The sequence below is a fragment of the Pleurodeles waltl genome, chromosome 7 (assembly GCF_031143425.1).
Source record: "Pleurodeles waltl isolate 20211129_DDA chromosome 7, aPleWal1.hap1.20221129, whole genome shotgun sequence".
Classification (NCBI taxonomy): domain Eukaryota; kingdom Metazoa; phylum Chordata; class Amphibia; order Caudata; family Salamandridae; genus Pleurodeles; species Pleurodeles waltl.
Window position 1 is genome coordinate 1,166,591,547 of NC_090446.1, and position 20,285 is coordinate 1,166,611,831.

At 45.3% G+C, this 20,285-nt stretch overlaps 1 protein-coding gene across 5 annotated transcripts in view; it reads right to left on the reverse strand.

The window, feature by feature from the left end:
* Positions 1-20,285, reverse strand: part of LOC138246071 (uncharacterized) — a 308,358-nt gene that overhangs the window by 30,229 nt on the left and 257,844 nt on the right. For 4 of the 5 annotated variants that reach the window (XM_069200274.1, XM_069200273.1, XM_069200278.1 and 1 more), the window contains 2 exons: positions 17,920-18,219; positions 16,779-17,348 (listed from right to left, as the gene is read on the reverse strand). In XM_069200274.1, coding sequence (XP_069056375.1) covers positions 17,152-17,348; positions 17,920-18,219 — 497 coding nt within the window. In that variant the 3' untranslated portion in view covers positions 16,779-17,151. Of the gene's footprint in view, positions 1-16,778; positions 17,349-17,919; positions 18,220-20,285 lie in introns of those variants that run through there. The other variant, XM_069200275.1, reaches the window with a different exon arrangement.

Below are 20,285 nucleotides of genomic sequence, written 5' to 3' on the forward strand. Positions count from 1 at the left end.
CATCACATAAGGGATGCTGCTATTCCTCAAAATGTAAGCATCATACACTGAGCCAGGATACTTGACATTCACATGTGAGATGTACTGGTCTGCCAAACACACCATCTGCACATTCATAGAATGGTAGCTTTTCCGGTTTCTGTAAACCTGTTCATTCCTGCAGGGGGGGATAAATGCCACATTTGTACCATCAATGGCACCAATGATATTGGGGATATGCCCCAGGGCATAAAAGTCACCTTTCACTATGGGCAGATCCTCCACTTGAGAGAAAACGATGTAGCTGCGCATGTGTTTCAGCAGGGCAGATAACAGTCTGGACAACACGTTACAGAACATTGGCTGGGACATCCCTGATACCATGGCTAATGTTGTTTGAAAAGACCCACTGGCCAGGAAATGGAGTACTGACAGGACCTGCACTAGAGGGGGTATTGCTGTTGGATGGCGGATAGCTGACATCAGGTCAGGCTCCAACTGGGCATAATTGGTGATAATTATGTGTCTGTCTTCCATTGTAGACAGGTCCACCAGGGGTCTGTACACAGGAGGATGCCGTCATCTCATCACCTGCCCCAGCGGGCATGACCTATGGAGGAGAACGGTGAGCAGATGGTCATACAACACATAGGTTTCACAAGGCTGTTTAGCACAAACGTTACATTTTCTCTATGTGCCTTTGTTTGTCCATATTCCTGGCCTAAATAGTTGTGACGCAGTTATTTGGCCTGCCATGTGGCCCCCTGAAATGGCGGCTGTCTGACCTGTAAGGTGGGATAAGGGGAAATGAGGTAACTGCTCTGGCGTTGTACTCCGTCGCAGTAGGCGGTTGAAGACCGCAGCGCAATTCAGCATTGGTTATCATTGGGCCCTATGAGTTCCAGGAGCCAATGACGATGTACACCGCCGGTGACCGCCATTTTCTATCTGTTCACTCACTTGGTACCTGTCCTTCAACAGGAGAGGACCTACACTGCAAGTGCTGTTGTGACCTGTGTCTGGAAGCGACAATGGCTACAGTGTCTGGGGAAAGGGCCCCTGCCTTCACTTGAGAGGAGATGGACAGACTAGTGGATGGTGTCCTCCCCCAGTAAACACAACTGTATGGTCCTCCAGACAGACAGGTGAGTAAACTGTGTTCATGGTGGATGGCACATGATTGTATGGAGTGTTGTGGATGGAAGAGACGGGGCTGACAGGCCAGCATGTGAGGATGGTGTGTGTATGTATTTCTGGGCCAGGGTGGGAGGTTTGTGGCCAATGTGTGAGAAGAAATGTATGGGGGAGTAACATCCATTTTTACTTAACTTTTCCTGTAGGTCAGCGCCCACCAGAAGAAGGGCATTTGGCATGCCATCGCCAAGGAAGTGCGGACCCTGGGGTCTATCATAGACGGAGCACCCACTGCCAGAAAAGATGGGAGGACCTGCGCCGCTGGACCAAGAACACAGCGGAGGCCCAGCTGGGGATGGCCTCCCAACAGGGAAGGGGTGCCCATCGCACCATGACCCCCCTGATGTACCAGATCCTGGCGGTGGCATATCCGGAGTTGGATGGGCACTTGAGGGCATCACAGCAGCCACAAGGGGGTGAGTACAACTCTCATTCAACTGACTCTGCATGCTTTACGAGGTGTCTGGGTGGGGGAGGTGGGCTGTGGGTTCCCCTAGGCCAGGGCAGATGCGCAAAGGTAGAACCATTGATTTGCAGCCTCATTCCCAGTCCAACCCCAAAGGTGGTATTTGCCCTCTACACCTAGTCAGGCTACTACGACTTCCAGCTGTGCATAAAATGGTTCTCAACAGAGTCCCCTATGGGCATGTGATTTTTCCTTGCCCTGTCAGTGCATGGCTTAGTGCATAGGGCTGCTCCCTGTGTGTTGTGTCCGCCAATGGAGCTGCATCCCACATGGCCCTGGAGGGGAAGTAACGGAGTCTGAAGGCACCAGTGGGACAGAAGGGAGCTCCACGACGGGGACAGGAGCAGACACCTGCGACAGCGACTCCTCTTCTGATGGGAGCTCCCTTGCGGTGGCGGGCACCTCTGTGCCCACCGCATCAACAGGTACAGCCGCCACCCCCCCCATCAGCACCGCCCTCCCAACAGCCCCTCATTGAGTTTCCCGTGCCCGCTCACCCAGGAGTGTGGGCATCTCCTTCGCCCCAGGCACCTCAGCCTCTGCCCCAGTCAGCCCTGCTGCCCTCAGTGAGGAAGCTATTGACCTCCTGAGATTCCTCACTGTTGGGCAATCAACCATTTTGAATGCCATCCAGGGTGTTGAGAGGCATTTGCAGCAAACAAATGCATACCTGGAGGGCATTCATTCTGACGTGGCAGCCCAAAAGAGAGCATTTCAGGCTCTGGCCTCAGCACTGATGGCAGCCATTATCCCTGTGTCCAGGCTCCCCCCTCCAACTTCCTCTACCCAGACCGAATCCCCTGTACCTCAGCCTATCTGAAACACACCATCAGACCAGCATGCACATACACCAACACACAAGAATGGAGATGGCAAACATAAGCACCATACATCCCACAGGCACTCACACAAGCACCATCCCCATGCAGACACACCAACATCCACTGTCTCCACTGTGTGCCCCTCTTCCACGTCCTCCTCCTCCCTCCCTGTCTCATCTCCACTCACACCTGCATGCACTACATCTTCATCCACTACCTCCATCACCAGCATGCCCATCACCACACACCGCTCACATGCAATCACCACCCCCACTACCATTCACACATCCCCTGTGTCCTCTCCCAGTGTGTCTCTGAGCCCTCATCCCAAAGTACACAAACGCAGGCACACACCCACCCAACAGCCATCCATCTCACAACAGCCTCCGGCCCATGCATCTTCACCCAAATTCAGCAGACGTACACCTCCTACAACCACTACCTCTTCCTCCACTCCCAAACCCCCTCCATCTTCCTGTCCCATTGTGTCTAAGAAACTCTTCCTCGCAAACTTTGACCTCTTCCCTACACCTCCCCCGTCCTTCCCCTAGGGCCAGGCTGTCCAGGACCCAGCAAAGCACCTCAGCCAACAAATCCTCCAGCACAGTGGTCTCAGCATGTCCGGTCACATTGCGGGCTGCCAGTGTGCCAACTAGCGAGGCCAAGGAGAAGGCCATTCCGCCACCTGCCAAGATGAAGAAGGTGCCCACATGCCAGAAGGAGAAGCCACACCTACCAGCAAGCAAGGGCTCCTCTAAGCCAAAAGGGGACAGTGGCAAGGCACCAGCAGCGACATCAAAGGTGGGGAAGGGACAAAAGCCGAAGAGCAGGTCAGGACAGGGCATGGAGGCTCCAGCTGGGGGACCAGATTCACCCCTTCTGTCAACCACAACATCATCCTGTACGGCGGTGGACACCGCCACCTGCACCGCCACCTTCACGTCTGCTGCCTTAGCAACAGTCCCCAGCAACAGCCTCAGTGGGCAGCCGTCAGCGGCTGCAGGAGACATACTGCTGTGTCCCTCAACAGGTGCAGACACATGCACCACCACCAGCACCTCTGCCACAGATACCGCCGCAACCACCGCCACCAGTCCTGCAAGGTGCTCAGACAGTGCAACCACAGCTGACATGGCAATCATCCCCAGTGGCCAACTGTCCGAGGCTGCAGGAGATGTCCTGGACCCTGCCCAGCATACATGAGGCATGACTCCCAGCAGTGTTTGTACCTGCAGGTGGCAGGCGAAGTCGCAGCAGGGTGGAGTGTGTCTCTGCCTCCATGGAGTAACATGCTACCTGTTCCCAGGCAATCTCATGGTACACACACCCAGGTAAGGGAATGGGACCTGCTACACTGCATGTGAAACACTCTGGGCACAAAGCCCCCTCCAGAACAAGTGGAGATTCACATCCACCTCCTCTGTCCTTGGCAGGATGAAGCACTCTGGGCGCAAAGCCCCCTCCAGAACCAGTGGAGAAAGGCATCCACTACCTCGGTCCTTGGCAGGATGAAGCACTCTGGGCACAAAGCCCCCTCCAGAACCAGTGGAGAAAGACATCCACTACCTCAGCCCACTGGAGAGGCTTGAGAGACTGTTGCTTTGCACTCCCCAGGATAAAGCAGTGGGCAAACCACCCACTTGAGAGACTTGAGGGAATGTGGCTTTGCACTCCCCAGGATAAAGCAGTGGGCAAACCACCCACCGGAGAGACTTGAGAGACTGTGGCTTTGCACTCCCCAGGATAAAGCATTGGGAAAACCACCCACCGGAGAGATGTGAGAGACTGTGGCTTTGCACTCCTCAGGATAAAGCAGTGGGCAAACCACCCACAGGAGAGACTTGAGGGAATGTGGCTTTGCACTCCCCAGGATTATGCAGTGGACAACCCACCCACTGGAGAGACTAGTGAGACTGTGGATTTGCACTCCCCAGGACCAATCAGTGGGCGTAGAGCCCCCTCGTGGAGCAGTGGCGTTGTCCGTTCATCCGGCTGAGGTGCCCCTCCTCCCCCTGATGTGCCTGTTTATTTTCCATCTGATGCCCCTGCAGTATTCTCTCCATTTCGAGTAAGGTATCTTGTGTGGGCTTCGCCCATGCATTTTGGGACACTGATCCACGGACAATGACTTGTGTAGTTCGTGTACACATTTGTATAAACTGATATTTGAATTTGGCCTATCTGATATTTCAATGATTACACTTGCTACAATCATTTCATTTTCTCCTTGCGTTCTTCCAGGGGGTGACAGGGTGTATATGTAATGTTGCTGCATGTATTTGTGTGCATGGGGTTGTGGGTGAGGGTGGGGGGGTGTTGCGTGTGTGTGTCACTCTCTTTTCCCTCCCCCTCCCCTGTGTGCTAGGTGCAGTACTCACCGTGGTTGTCGCCAGCGTCTTTGCTGCTCCTGATACAAGAGGAGGTAGACCAGCATCGGCAGGACCTGTAACTCGGGCTCCATTGCGTCCTGGTTGTTCGTAAAATGTCGAAAGGTGGGTGGTTTCCATTCCAAGTTCTGTTTCCACCGTGCTTTTGATGGCGTTGGTACCGCACCGGAAAAGGTGGCGGATAGGCGTGTTGTAATACAGTGGGGGGAACCTTGTGTTCCGCCTGTCTGTTGGTGGTTACTGCTGCGGTGTTTGTTTCTACTGCTGTGGCGGTCGGAGTGTTAGAGTGGCTGTCTATGTTGGCGGTTTCCACCATGGTCATGATTCCATTTTTTTTCCACCGGCCTGTTGGCGGTATTACCGCTGCTTTAACACCGAACGCCAGGGTTGTAATGGGGGCCTATATCTTTTCATAAAGTTGGTTTCTAGATTGTCAAAATGCCACTTTCAGAAAGTGGGCATTTTCTTTCTTAACCATTCTGTGCCTCTTTCTGCTTGTGTAATCCACTGCTGGGTCAGACTGACAGTTGGGCTGTTTGTGAATTCCCACTAGACAGTGACACAGAGGGAGCTGGAAGCTTCCTACAAATCCGGATGAGTCTCCTGGGCTTCAGTGGGAAGGGAGGAGCTGACACCTGCACCTGAAAGGGCTGTGCCTGTCCTCCCACAATGCAGCGAAAGAAAGATATATGCAGTGCAAAGAATCAAAGTTTGTAGTCTTGTTATTGTAATAAGTGTTCTGCTGCTGTGTGCAAAACGACAAGATGTTCACACAGTACATGTGTCTAGCTGAGCTGCTAGAGCATTTCTTCAGTGCACAAAATCAGGATTGGCTGTATTGTTGCCATTATAATGAGGGTTCAACTGTCATGTGTAAAAAAGCAAAACATTGTTAAAGAGCATGATTCCAGGCCCAAATGCCTACTATAATTATTAACGTTACAATATGAGCCCATCTGGCATATGTGCAAAAGTAGCCAAACCGACCATAAAGTGCATTGTTTCAGTTCAGAAATACAGTCTTATTGGACCCTTTCAGGTTTGCCAATGTGGATAGGCGCACCTGCCATTCTTTTTTTGTGTTGTTGAGGAGCCTCACATGGCAGCACTTTCATGGCAGCTCCCTTTGTGCAGAGGTTTGACAACCAATTGAGCGCCATCTGAACTGCCACCATGGATGGCCACTGCTGCTAATTTCGTTCCTATCTTGTTAAAGAACCTCACAAGACAGCAGATCCCTTTGGGCAAAGCATGCCTGGACCACCTGCATGCATGCTCGGATTCCACTTCGGTTAAAGAGTGGTCGGAGCCTTGTTCTTCAATCAGCTAGTAACTCCTTGCAGATGCATATTGGGGGCAGTAGATCTTCTCTGCCCATTCTGCACACGCAGCAGCAAGTCCTGGCTAGGTTAAGCTTCTAGGGCAGTTGATGTAATAATGAAGGTAATATACCAAAACGGTATCTCAGGAATTTTTCCTTGACTGAGTTGGTGAAAGGGTTGCGAAATTGCTGTGTCATAACTATGCAGAACAAACCAGCCATGGGCTCTACCTTCCAATGATGCCTTGTCTTCAATTAATGAGGCCAGTGTGATGTGTTTATCAAATGTTTAAAACTGGGCTGGGTTGCGGGCATTTCCAAAAGGTGCTGTAGGCCTAATTTGGTTATTGACCCATTGAGGTAGGCTCTACAGAGGTATCCCTAATCCTTAGTTCCAGCCAGAGATGTGACTTCAGAGTGTTCAGCTCTGTGCTCTCGATTTAATGCCACCAGTTGAAATACACCACCAATCTGGCTAGAGATTGCTTATGTAGGTGGAACCCAAGCCTTATCTGTGCTGGAGAGGTATATTTAGGAAGGCAGAAAATCATTCTGTATGCCCCAACATAATCCCGTCCAGAATGGATGCATCTCTTCCTTATAGTGGCTCACTCCCATATTCTATCATCGTTGGGAGTTTTGATTAAATTACCTGGAGTAGTGGAGTGAATGTAGGACTGGCAAAATTCTTCTTCAGATTGTTTAAAGCTAGAGCCAGAACACTGCCTTTCCTCCTCAGAGATTTTTTCTAAGGTTTAAATGATCTTTTTTTATTTATAATGCCTAAAGTATTTATATTCCATTACTGGTTGCAAGAATTGGGTGGCCAAATACCAGCGATGTGCTCTTCTTTTTACATTGTTAATTGAACTTTTTTTACCTTCTTTTAGATTCATGAGTAGATCATTTTCTTCTGAAAAGGCCCGTGTACCATGGAGCATGTGTTATAGCCCTACCAGGGTGCAACCTACTAACACCAAGTCATTGGCGTAGAGGAGACTGGAGAGTACCATGCCTCCCAACTTAAGGGCGCGAGAGTTGCAACTGTCCAATCTTGATATGTCAGCCAAAAAGAGGTTAAACAGGGTAGGGGCCAGGACACACCCCTGCTTCAACCATTTAGTAGTTGCAGTATGTCTAGAGAGGTATGCCCCTGCCCCAGCTTGACCTGTACCCATGTGTCTGGGGGCAACAGAATCAGTCGGTTCAGAAGGGCCGATTGGATATTCCAGTAGGACAGTTTAAGCCACAGTTTGGCTTGATCAATATGATCAAAAGCGGACTGTAGTCAATAAAGCAGAGGTACAAGGGTAACCTTACCCCTTGTTTGCATCTATCAGTAAGGATAGGGCCAAGATGTTGGTTGTGGTTCCCATATGTTTGTGAATCCAGTATGATTTAAACAGAATAATGGACTTTCCGGAGGCCCTCATTATCAATATGAGCCACTAGTCTATAGTTCTTTAAACTCCTTTTATTCTCATGTTTATAAATGGGCGAAATTACAGACCCTGTCCATGAGGCCGGGATATATTTATCCACTAGTATCGACTGAAATATTAGCTCTAAGTTCTCAGACCAACAAATTGCGTACTGCTTGAGCAGAGCAGCAGGAATCCCATTTGGGCCCGGGGCCTCCTTATGTCTTCCTCTCGTTATCTGTCTCCTGATCTGCCATTTAATTATCATGGTGGTAGTAATGGGAGAGGCTTGAAATGGCTGCTGGCCATTGGCTGCTTGACCTGCTCTCTCCCAGTTGTTATTATTGGTAAAATCAAACAATGTTTCCTCCACTACTCTTGTGTGGGCTGCCCCCCTCGCTGTGATTCAAGTGCTGAAACAAAAACTTGGCCCAAGCTAGCTCCCTCAGGTGAGAGCTGATTCCTCAATGAGGAGGGACATTGGAGCGCAAAACTGCACGCTGCCATTACTTTTTATATATAAAAAACGGCTTTACCCAAAGAAAGTCTTTTTGTTACATTTCTATGGCCCAATTAGGCCTTTTTAGTTTATTTAGTCTCAGCAATCGTTATAAATTTGTGTTGTACAGACTCCATTGAAGATCTCTTTCAGTTTTATTGATAGTTTTCTTGAGCATCTTCAATTGCTCTTGCTGTGGTAGTTGTGTGGCCATGGCGTCTCCCTCCCTAAGCCATTTTTGTTATTGTTATTGTGGTAGAAAATGCATCCCTGAACCTCTTTGTGAAAGCCTTCCATGCAGATAAAGGGTTCAATAGAAGTATCTGCTGCTGTTGTAGCAGGCCCTTTGCTGGTTCAAGAAGACTGTCTAAAGAAGAGAGAGAATATTTAATCCTTTTGTTGTTCATGGTGTATGTTGGACAAAGTACTTCAGCTGGATAACAAAAGGATGCAGGAGTCACCCTGAGCGTGACTTCTAGTGGGAAATGATCGCAAGTGTCTCTCTTCCCCAGATGATATGAAGGGGTTTTATGGAACAAAGGAAGAGTGACAAACGTATGATCAAGTGGTAAGCTGGCTGTCTTCAAGTGAAAAGTTGCTGCTGGTGGTTTATCATCCAGGAACCTTCCAGTTAATGCCCAAAGACTGTAATGCTCTAATTCCCTCAAAAGTTGCTTGCCAGTTTTTCTTTGTTTGCCTGTTCTATGGTCCCCCTGCTGTGAAATGTCCCATGGCAAGAACTGAGCTAACATAAGATCTTCGTCCGTTAGCATTCCAAGTAGATGTAAATTAAAGTTTCCTGTTACTATGAAGTTTGAGGTTTGCTTTTCGTGTAGAAGTCTTGTTATTTTGCTGGCCAGTAGAGTTGAGACCTTTGCCCTATCCCTAGGATGTAAATACACGTGTTACCACAACCTCCGGCTCTGTTCTCACACAGCTAACTGCTGCTCTAATTGCATTCATTACATTTGTTGCAGTAGACTTCAAATGTAGCTCCTTAACAATGCCTATGCTTGCTATTGAAACATAAGTTGGCAAGCCACCCTTAAGGTGGCCATGTCTAGCTACTTTGGAAGCCGAAACATGATAATTTATGGAGCCCTGCTGTGAAATGGATGTTCAAGCCATGTTTCCTGAAGAAGAATGACACAGAAATATTGTAAGTAAAGTAAGGGCTAAGCCTCTATTATTTTGCTTTCAAAGCCATTAATGTTCCATGAACATAGGTGGAGTGGTCTTGGCCTGTCCGAACAGTGTTTACTACTTTGTGGGCTTTGTCAGTGGGTGCTGTTTGCACCATTTATTGTGTGCACTAGCCAGGTCAAGTTCTGACCTGGTGCTTCCTCTATTTGTGCATTTGGTCCCAATTGAGGCTTTGATGTAACTATTCCTGGAGGAGATGTACTCTGTGCACCTTTGAGGACTGAGTAAGTAGCCTTGGAACTTTAAGGTCCTTTCCTATGCTGGTGTAAGGCTAGCAAAGGTAAAAGATAGCCTGGTTTATAGTAAGGTGTCAGTCTTATCCCCCAGCTCCTGAACAGCACCCGTTCGTTCAGTATCTTCCTGGTTATCTCCGTTGATGCCATGTTCATTTTCTGATGAACTTCCAGCTTGTATGAACTCAATAAAGACAAGGTCAGATGAACTTAAGTTCTCCAAGCCTTCCATTGATGTAAATAAGCATAATATATTTCTCCTGTTTAGCATATCCCAACTGCCTTGTGATTTATGTTCAGATAGGAAGATTATAATATTTGTGTCTGGCTGGTCCTTGGTCAAGGATTGAAGGCTATCTTCAAAGTGGGCACCAGGTATAAAATAGGGATATCAGACTCACTCTTCAGTATACTCCTTACCCTGTGGATACTACAAAATAAGGAAGCCCTGCCTTCCTGCGCTTGAGACCTGCCTGCTTGCTGAGAAGGATGTGTGGACCTGCTTCCTTCATCCAAGACTGAGAGACCCCAAGGGCGATGGCAAGCTCTGCAAAGCCTCGTTGCTGAGCTGCAGCCTCATCAGAAGCAACACCTAGTGATGCGAAGACCTGCAAATCCATGCCATGTTGGTTCATCAGAACCAGCGCAGCACAAAGCAACTTGACAGAGACCCTTGTATCACAGCCCTACCATTTCTTCATCAGAACCAACGAAACTCAAGGCAGGACCTCGCATTCCCAGCCCAAGACCACAAGAATCCTTTGAAAGCAATACTGGACAGACCATGCACCAAGGACATAAGGTACTATTCTCAGCAAGCCAAACTTGGTCCTGTGCCAGGCCTGCATTCCCTATGGGTTGTCCTGAACTTGTGACTTTGTCCTGGTCCAGAACAACCAGATTCCCTCAGTTGGCAATTTCCAACTATGGATGATTGTTAGAAATGGGGTTTTTGGTTGGCAGTCAGATTACCCCCTGTCCAAGCAAGAACCCTCACTCTAGTCAGGGTAAGACACACACAGTCCAAATTATCCTGTGCCCACCCTCTGGTAGCTTGGCACTGAGCAGTCAGGCTTAACTTAGAAGGCAATGTGTAAAGCATTTGTGCAATAAATCATACAATAACACAATATAGCACCACAAAAATACACCACACAGTGTTTAGAAAAATATATAATATTTATCTGGGTATTTGCAGGTCAAAACGATCAAAGATGCAATATGAATTTGTAAAGATATCACTGAAAAGTGATATGAAGTGTCTTAAGTCTTTAAAAAGTAAACAAAGTCTCTTTCAAACACAAAGTACCTGGTTTGGAGTGGAAAATCTCCGCAGAGGGCCGCAGAGGAGGAGATGCGTGGAAAAATGGTGTGTGCGTCAATTATGCCCCTTCACACACAGACTTGCGTCGTTATTTTCCACTCAGGGAGCCGTGCGTCGTTCTACGGGAAGAAAAATGGTGTGCGCGTCGGTTTCGCCCCTTCAGACACAGACTTGCGTCGTTATTTTTCACTCGGGGAAGACGTGTGTCTTTTTACGGCATGCGGACCGTCTCCTTCTGTGGGTCGCGGGATTACCAGATGTCCCAGGGTCTGTGTGTGGAATCCTAGGCTTGTTATGTGGCTGCGTGTCGTTTAAAAAGTAAACAAAGTATCTTTCAAGCACTAAGTACCTGGTTTGGAGTGGAAAATCTCCGCAGAGGGCCGCAGAGGAGGAGATGCGTGGAAAAATGGTGTGTGCGTCGGTTACGCCCCTTCAAGCACGGTCTTGTGTCGTTATTTTTCACTCGGGGAAGATGTGCGTCGTTTTCCGGCATGCGGACCGTCTCCTTCTGTGGGTCGCAGGATTACCAGATGTTCCAGGGTCTGTGCGTGGAATCCTAGGCTTGTTATCTGGCTGTGCGTTGTTCCGGTGGGCTGTGCGTGGAATTTTCTTCCTCGCGGCAGGCGTTGCGTCAATTTCCTCTCTGGAAGTCGGGCGGCGTTGTCCAGGCGGGGCCGTGCGTCGAAGTTCCGGTCGCACCGCAGGCGTCGCGTCGAGCGCCATCTTTCCGGATCGGCATATGGTGAATTTTTCACCGCGGAGCAAGCTGTGCATCAAATTTTTCAGCGCACAAGGAGTCCAGTTGAAAAAGAGAAGTCTTTTTGGTCCTGAGACTTCAGGGAACAGGAGGCAAGCTCTATCCAAGCCCTTAGAGAGCACTTTTGAAGCAAGACAAGAGTTCAGCAAGGCAGCAGGCCAACAGCAAGGCAGCAGTCCTTTGTAGGAAGCAGTCAGGTGAGTCCTTTGAGCAGCCAGGCAGTTCTTCTTGGCAAGATGCAGGTTCTGGTTCAGGTTTCTTCTCCAGCAATTGTCTATGGTGGTAGGGCAGAGGCCCTGTTTTATACTAAAATGTGCCTTTGAAGTGGGGGTGACTTCAAAGAGGGGCTAAGAAGTGCACCAGGACCCTTTCAGTTCAATCCTGTCTGCCAGGTTCCCAGTAGGGGGTGTGGCAGTCCTTTGTGTCAAAGCAGGCCCTCCACCCTCCCAGCCCAGGAAGACCCATTCAAAATGCAGATTTATGCAAGTGAGGCTGAGTACCCTGTGTTTGGAGTGTGTCTGAGTGAATGCACAAGGAGCTGTCAACCAAGCCCAGCCAGACGTGGACTGTAAGGCACAGAAAGATTTAAGTGCAAAGAAATGCTCACTTTCTAAATGTGGCATTTCTAGAATAGTAATATTAAATCCAAATTCACCAGTCAGCAGGATTTGGTATTAGCATTCTGGCCATACTAAATATGATCTTCCTGCTCCTTTCAGATCAGCAGCTACCACTTCAATAATGTATGAGGGCAGCCCCAATGTTAGCCTATGAAGGGAGCAGGCCTCACAGTAGTGTAAAAACGAATTTAGGAGTTTTACACTACCAGGACATATAAACTACACAGGTACATGTCCTGCCTTTTACCCACACAGCACCCTGCTCTAGGGGTTACCTAGGGCACATATTAGGGGTGACTTATATGTAGAAAAAGCGGAGTTTTAGGCTTGGCACGTACTTTTAAATGCCAAGTCGAAGTGGCAGTGAAACTGCACACCCAGGCCTTGCAATGGCAGGCTTGAGACAAGGTTAAGGGGCTACTTAAGTGGATGGCACAACCAGTGCTGCAGGTCCACTAGTACCATTTAATCTACAGATCCTAGGCACATATAGTGCACTCTACTAGGGTCTTACAATTAAATCAAATAGCCAATCATGGATAAACCAATCAACAGTACAATTTACACAGAGAGCATATGCACTTTAGCACTGGTTAGCAGTGGTAAAGTGCCCAGGGTCCAAAAGCCAACAACAGCAGGTCAGAAAAAATAGGAGGAAGGAGGCAAAAGTTTGGGGATGACCCTGTCAAAAGGCCAGGTCCAACAATGATACTTTTAACTAAAAATTTAAAAGTACATATCTCCAGTCCTACTGATTGAATTTTATTAATTTTAATGTCAAATAATGTATTACATTTTATTTGATTTTTCTAATTTGGTTGGTGCAGGATTTTTCTTATGTTGTGTTTTCACTTTATTACTGTGTGTGTACTACATAAATTCTTCACACATTCCCTCCGAATTAAGCTTGACAACGTTTGTGCCAAGACACCAGAGGGGTAAGCGCAGGTTAATTTAGTCACTTTTTGTGGTTCACTCTGACAGCAATTGTGGTTGTTGCTTGAAAAGGATTTACACCCTCAATCAATAACACATTTTCTCACTCTCACAAAACACATCTTACTTTACATACAGAACTACACAAATTCCAAGTCTGCACTTCATAAACGGTAAATTTCTGATATAAACATTGTACATCCCTTTCATTCTCAGTACAGATCTGTGGATGGTTCATGCGTAAATTGTATTTCTACCTGAATTCTGAACATTAATTCCCACTTTGTTAGGACCTATATGATTTATGGGATTATTCTGCATTCTCAGTTTATTTTGTTGCTAACCAATTACCTTGACTTTCCTAAGCATAAAAATGAGAAAACAGCATTGCTGTACTCACTATTTTATCACCTAACATCTTTACAAGGCTGCAGTATTTAACATATCCAATAATTATCAGATATGTAAAATACCTCCCAACTCGTAATTACAACCCATGAGCAAACAGTTAACACATGTGTCATAATACACTAACCCAATCGTAATCAGGCCCTAAGGGCCAGATGTAGCAAGCATTTTGCATGGTGCAAACTGCGAAAATCGCAGTTTGTACCATGCAAAATGCCGATTGCGATGCTCATTCACAATTTGCGAGTCGGTACCGACTCGCAAATTGTGAATGTGACTCGCAAATAAGAAGGGGTGTCGCCTTCCTATTTGCGACTCGCATCGCTATGCTAAATTGCTTTGTGACCGCGAATGCGTTGCAAAGCAATTTGCAGTTGCCGCCAGTGTCACACTGGTGGTAACCCATTCGCAAAAGGGGACTCCTTCCCCTTTGTGAATGTTGCCAAAAAGGGTTTTCAGAGCCGGCAGTGGTCCAAATGGTTTCGTTATTTTTTTTTATTTTGCAACTTGTTTTCCTTTAAGGAAAACGGGCTGCAAAATAAATTTTAAAAAACTGCTTTATTTAAAAAGCAGTCACAGACATGGAGGTCTGCTCTGTCTTCAGCAGGCCACCATCCCTGGGAGTGCAGGGACTCGCTCTGGGGTCGCAAAATGCTACCCACCTCATTAATATTAATGAGGTGGGTCTTTGCGACCCCATAGCGACTCGCAGATGATGTCTGAGACACAGTTCTGCATCCGATTTTGCGAATCGGAAATGGCGAGTCGCACTGACTCGCCATTTCCGATTCGCAAACTCAGACCTACCTACATCTGGCCCTAAGTGTTTTATATATTTTTTAATTATATATTATTAGAATGCCTTATTGTTAAGTACAATTTTCCCTTTTCTCAGTCCACAAATTTTGATCCAATATGCAAAACACAGACTTAGCCACATGCTTCTCAAGGCCCCGTTTGCCTCACAAGGCCACAGATTACTATACATAATGGCAAGCTTCAATGCTTACGGTTTACTGGATTGTGAAGTACATGCCACAGCCACAACTGACAGTGGTTCAAACTTGTAGATCAAGTCAGCCAAACAAAGACAACAGGCATGGTTTATGTTTGCTTCGAAAATAAATTAAGCGATGCATACTTTGGTTGTGAAGTTCCAGGAATGTATCCGTCAAGGGAGACCACATATGCAAGAGACGTTTTGCAAGCTTGCAACACTTGTACATCTAACGTTTACCATGCCAATAGTTATCTTGTTCCTCCTTTAGGGGATCAGACCATTGAATAACTGATCACTTCTACTTTCCCCCTACTTTATAGTTGAATGACAACAGTTGCAACGATACTTAGCGGTAAAGATCAGCAGAGGCCGAATGCAGACACATGCTGGTGGCTCACAGTTGCAAACAAGCACAGGATGTGTTTTAAAGACTGGTCTCTGAAAGCAAAGTTATGAGCCCTTGGATCAGTGATCCAGGTTTTTCTGTTGTGTCCAGGGAAAGGTGACCACAGTTCAGGGCCAGCATTGGTGCTGGTGGCGCCCGGCGCAACAATCTTTGTTGGCATCCTTCAATGACTTCATTCTCCAAGGATTCCTTGAATACCACCCTCAAAGGGTGCCCCTCATCTCTCCTTAGCTCCTCTCTCACATGTACTTAATTCCATTTATAGTGCTACTCATACCAATGTCAGGTGTCAGAACACTTTACATCACACACACACTATATAGAGACAATGAATTACACATGTGTAAAGCAAGGTACAGAAAATGTTACTTAAGAGAATGAGAAATACCAAGTGTAGGATTTCCATGCCATCCACACCTCTGGACAGCTTATTCAAGAGTGCTTGTTCTGGAGAAGCACAAACTCAGGATTTAAAACGTTGAGTGCTTGAGGGTTGGCTTTACTAATAAGAAATTATCTCTACCTAAACAAACCCTTTATAGTGGCCTTAGCATAACGAAAGACTGAAGGGGGAGGATAATATTCTAACCTATAACTGGCAGCTTTCATGCAGCTCTTTGATGCCAGTTCATAGCTCACTATCCTATATTAGAACATTGGAATGCTGGGGGCTCAATTGAAAACAATGTTCGCTTTGTTCACAGCAGCAGCTGTGAACAAAGCCTCACGGAGCCCGAGGGGATTTTAATCCCCTCGGGCTCCATGAACATTTTTTTTTTTAATAGAACATTCTGCCCTGTGTGGCAGAATGTTCTAATAGCCTTAGAACCCGCCGTAGCGGGCTCTACCGGCTATTAAAGTCCCTCTCCCTTGTTAAATTTAACGCGGGGAGCGGGCCTTTAATAGCCGGTAGAGCCCGCTACGGTGGGTTCTAAGGCTATATTAGGAATGTCACTTATGAACTGCAAGTATCAAAAGGATCTCTGTGACAAAAGCAGTAACCTACTTAGCTATCTACATTAAACACAATTGTGTGATCTGTATGTTAAACATGCTTTGCAGCAGGCACATTAACCCTCTGTACTACTCTATGAGGTGTCAAGATTACCACTAGACAAACCTCATATCTTCAGCAGGTACATTAATCACCAGAGCTACCTTGCCGCATATATTATTGCCTGAAAACTGATGAGCCGACTAGGAACCCTGCAGCACATGGTTTGAACTTCAAAAGATACTTCAGAATGCAGCGCCCACAGCCCAAGCTCCGAGCCCGGTTCGATGGAGCCAGTCGCACGGTACTAAAGCAGGGACTGTCACAGTTACACCAATAGTATGTGTTTTCCGGAGTATGGCGGTCTACATTTTCTGGGCCTGACCAAGTAACATAGAAGTCACTGGCCACATTTGCCACAGATACACTTACTAAATAATCCACTTCGAGTTTGCAGAACTGGCTCATAAAATGTCAAAAGGCTTGTTTGAGGACCACATTGCTTACACTGATCATTTACTAGTGAGTAATTTTTAATGTTGGATATTAATTTCCTATTCGATGCCATCATGGCTGCTAGAGAACATAATCCATGTAGCCGACATTGGAAAAAAGTTCAGATTTCATTTCTTGTAATGAGATCCAGAGACTTACTTGCATGTAAGCCAGTAAACTTCCATTAAAAAAGAGAGTGTTTGATGTCTTCAAAATTTCGGAATGTTTTGTTGATTTGCAAAATTAATTTTTATTACATTTCCAGTAGGAATTCAGATAGTTATTTTTCTACCAAAACATATGCAAAACGGGCATGTAAATTCACTGTCTTCCCACAACTTCATACAGGAGACGACATTTTGCAACTGATGCATAGCACCTATTTTAAACACACGCACCAAGTAAGATAAATAAATCAATAAATGCAGTATCTCCCTTTGTGTTCAACTCTCAGCATTTTGTTGCGTGATATAATGTGTGCGTTTATGTATTTTGTTTTCATGTACATAATTCACATTTCAATTGACCACTCACTTTATTACTATACACAATAACTCAAATATATGTGGACCTCTACGGCTATTTTTTGTGTGAAAATCATGGAGATCTGAAAGGGGAGCTCTGAATGCCTTCAGATTATTTGAAGGGAAAAGGAGTATTCAATTGAAAGAAAACCATTAATTACGATTAAAAATATTCAAACAGAACATTTAGAAATTGAAGAATTGAAGCCAAGAGAAATGGCGAACCTCGATATTTCCTCACAGGTAAATTTCCCCGACGACCAAAAACGAATATCAGGCATAAAATGAAAGTCACAAGGAATGGCAGGAACAGGAATATTCGCCTTCGCTCCAACCTTGTCTCTTGGTCCAGAAGTAAAACTGCAATTCAAATAAGCAACACATAGAAGTTATTAATGGTTTGGAAGAATTACACTGTGACTTTAGCACAGACTCGGGAATAAATGCATAATAATGTGTTGTGTGGAAAAAATTACAGTCTCCCTAATGTCTGCTTGCATAATAAGAGTTAAACGGAACACACTCTCTTTTTAACATGAATTCTGATTTAGCAGTCGGTGGACGGGTTACTCCATCACAATGGTGACAGATATGCCATCTGCCAAAATCTAAATCCCATTATGACCTATGGGATTTAGATTTCAATGGATTGGATATCCGACACCATTGTGATGGAGCAACCCATCCCTGAGTTCTAAATAAGGCCCTAAGTCTGTTTTCCCAGAAGGTATAGTTGACAGCACCATGTAAGGGACTCTTAAATTTGACAAAGAAAGCTAAGGTTCTTTGGAGGTTCCTCTAACACCCTTCAAATTCTATGTTCGCTAAGCTGAAAGATGAATAGTTTTCATGGGAAATGACTTGATTGACTGCTCTTCAACATTGCATTTGAGGGAACTTGCAAATATTTCAACCACTAAACAAAAATCACCTGAAGGGAAGGACAATGAAGGTTCAACTCTAGATGAAGACAGGCAGACTGGTCCTGCTGTTTCTTCTTGATTCGCGTAGGTGACACGACAGCAGTAGTCTTTGTTGGAAGTTGGATCAAATGTAATGATGCTGGTGAGAGTGACAATGCCATCTACTGCCACCCAGTTGGCTTTGCTTTTTGTCCAGATATTCTGATTGCTGTCAGACCATTCTAAAATCCCTCCATTGCCATTTCCATTGACCTTGCAGACAATCTCCTGCTTCTCCTCATTTGCAAAGATCTGAGGAGCACAAAAACCTTTTAAAATAAAAATAGGAATCAGCATTAATAAGATCTGGATTCAAAACTGGTCCCAAAAGTAATGATGCCAGGCCCAACCCATACACATGCAATACCTATCAGAGAGATTTCACTGAACTACACACTAGCAACGTGTAGAGATGGAGGAAACCATAACTGAAAACGAGGTCTCACTAATTGAAGTGCTTGGCTTCATTTTAATTATATCAGTGTATTGTTGCCAATCTAGGAATTAGTTATCTGAGTTGACTATAACATAGTTCTTACATTCATTTTTTAACTAGTAGCAGCTGAACAGTAATTATATACAAAAATGTGCCTATCGGAAAAATAGTGAATGTTTTAAACAATAGTCAAATACATTTACATGATTTAGTTGGTTGTATGTCAGGACATGTGCTACAGAAACATAATGCTACCAAACGATTGTGGCCAAAACACTGAGGATCAAAATACCAGAAGTGCATATAGGTAAGTATAGATTCACTATTCTTATATCCACATCTATGTACCCTGACGTTAAACATATCCTCAAGGTACATATGCGTGGAGGGAAGTAACCCTATACTTACCTATATACTTACTGTGTCGCTATTTTAATCATTGATATTTTGTCCATGATATATTGGTACTACAATACTCTGGAGTAGATATAAAGGTGAAATCCTGATTTGAGCCCAATTTAAAATTTGGAGGACGGGTTACTCCATCACAAATGTGATGGATATCCAGTCCAGCATATAACAGGTATCCCATGGGACTTGTAACACGGCGGATGAGATAGCTGTCAAGTTTTGTCTACTACGTCAGAGGAATATGCCAAATAGCTTTGAGGTCCTTGTAACATAAATTATAGATGGCATAGAATTGCAGTGTCCTCCATCTATGCCCACAAATTAAATCTATCTGTTTCCAGTATAGATTAATATCATTTTACTTAAAATGTCATAGCTCGATCACGAATGAGTAGATGTCAACAATCTTTTGACTCCTGATGTCATGTGTTGAACCCTTTAACTGAACCGAGGTCTTAGCTCTCTTGTGGGGAGAGGAGATGTTTATTCTGGTTCTTTAATTAACTTCTCTATATTCACATTCATACTGTTGTGTGAAGTATATCTGTTGAAATGCACTAGTCTTTGTTACTCTCATTAGTATTTCAATGGAGCAGGAATCAATTTCCTTGTAATCCCCTCTCTCATTCATATTTCTTGTAACTGAAAGTGAGTCTGGCAGTATTTTCCTATGTTATGAATGATGGTGGATATGTAGTCAAATGCTCTAGGAAAAGTAACCTCCAAGCACCTAATTTTGTCTTTCTGTATGCTGCTTCCTAAAGCTAGTGGTCTTGGAAACGTCGTGTTACCTGTCAAGCAAGAACATAAAATGCTGATCTTTTTAAATAGGCTTAGAAAGTACAAGATATAGCCTGTATGTGGGAGTGGCCTTGTCCATGTGAGAATCGATGCTTTGTAATCCTCGAAGGCACTACAATGGACATCATGGAATGGACTTTGACTCAGCAGTGCCAACAGTGGTTATAGGCAGAAGGGCAACATGGTACCAAATTGAGTAGAATTCAGATTTATAGAGACAGTCATAATAATGCTACAAGGGGCTCTTGGCACCCTTAAATGTGCAGCTCACTGTTATCTGAGGTTTGATGCAGACAGGGCACAGTATTACACGTAGGTCTCGACAATACTTAAGATAAGTACCCAATAAATGGGAAGCACCTTGAAATGACATTAATGGTTTTATTACAGATGAGCACCAGTTAGAAACGGATACTTATAGAGTGTGAACAGCTCTCCTTATTTCCTTCCTTCCTATTTCCTTCTTCCTATCCGTGTTGCTTTCCTTTTTTCATTCTTTCCCTTTTTTTCTTTTTCTCTTTCCTTTCATTCATTTCTTTTGCTTTCTTTCCTTCATTTTTTCTTTCTATCTTTAAATTTATTTCCTTATTTTTTTCTTTCTATCTTTGAATGTTTCTTTGTGTCTTTGTTTGTTTCTTTCTTTCTCACAGGCAAAAGGCTTGCAGCAAGTGGCAGGACAGGTGGGTT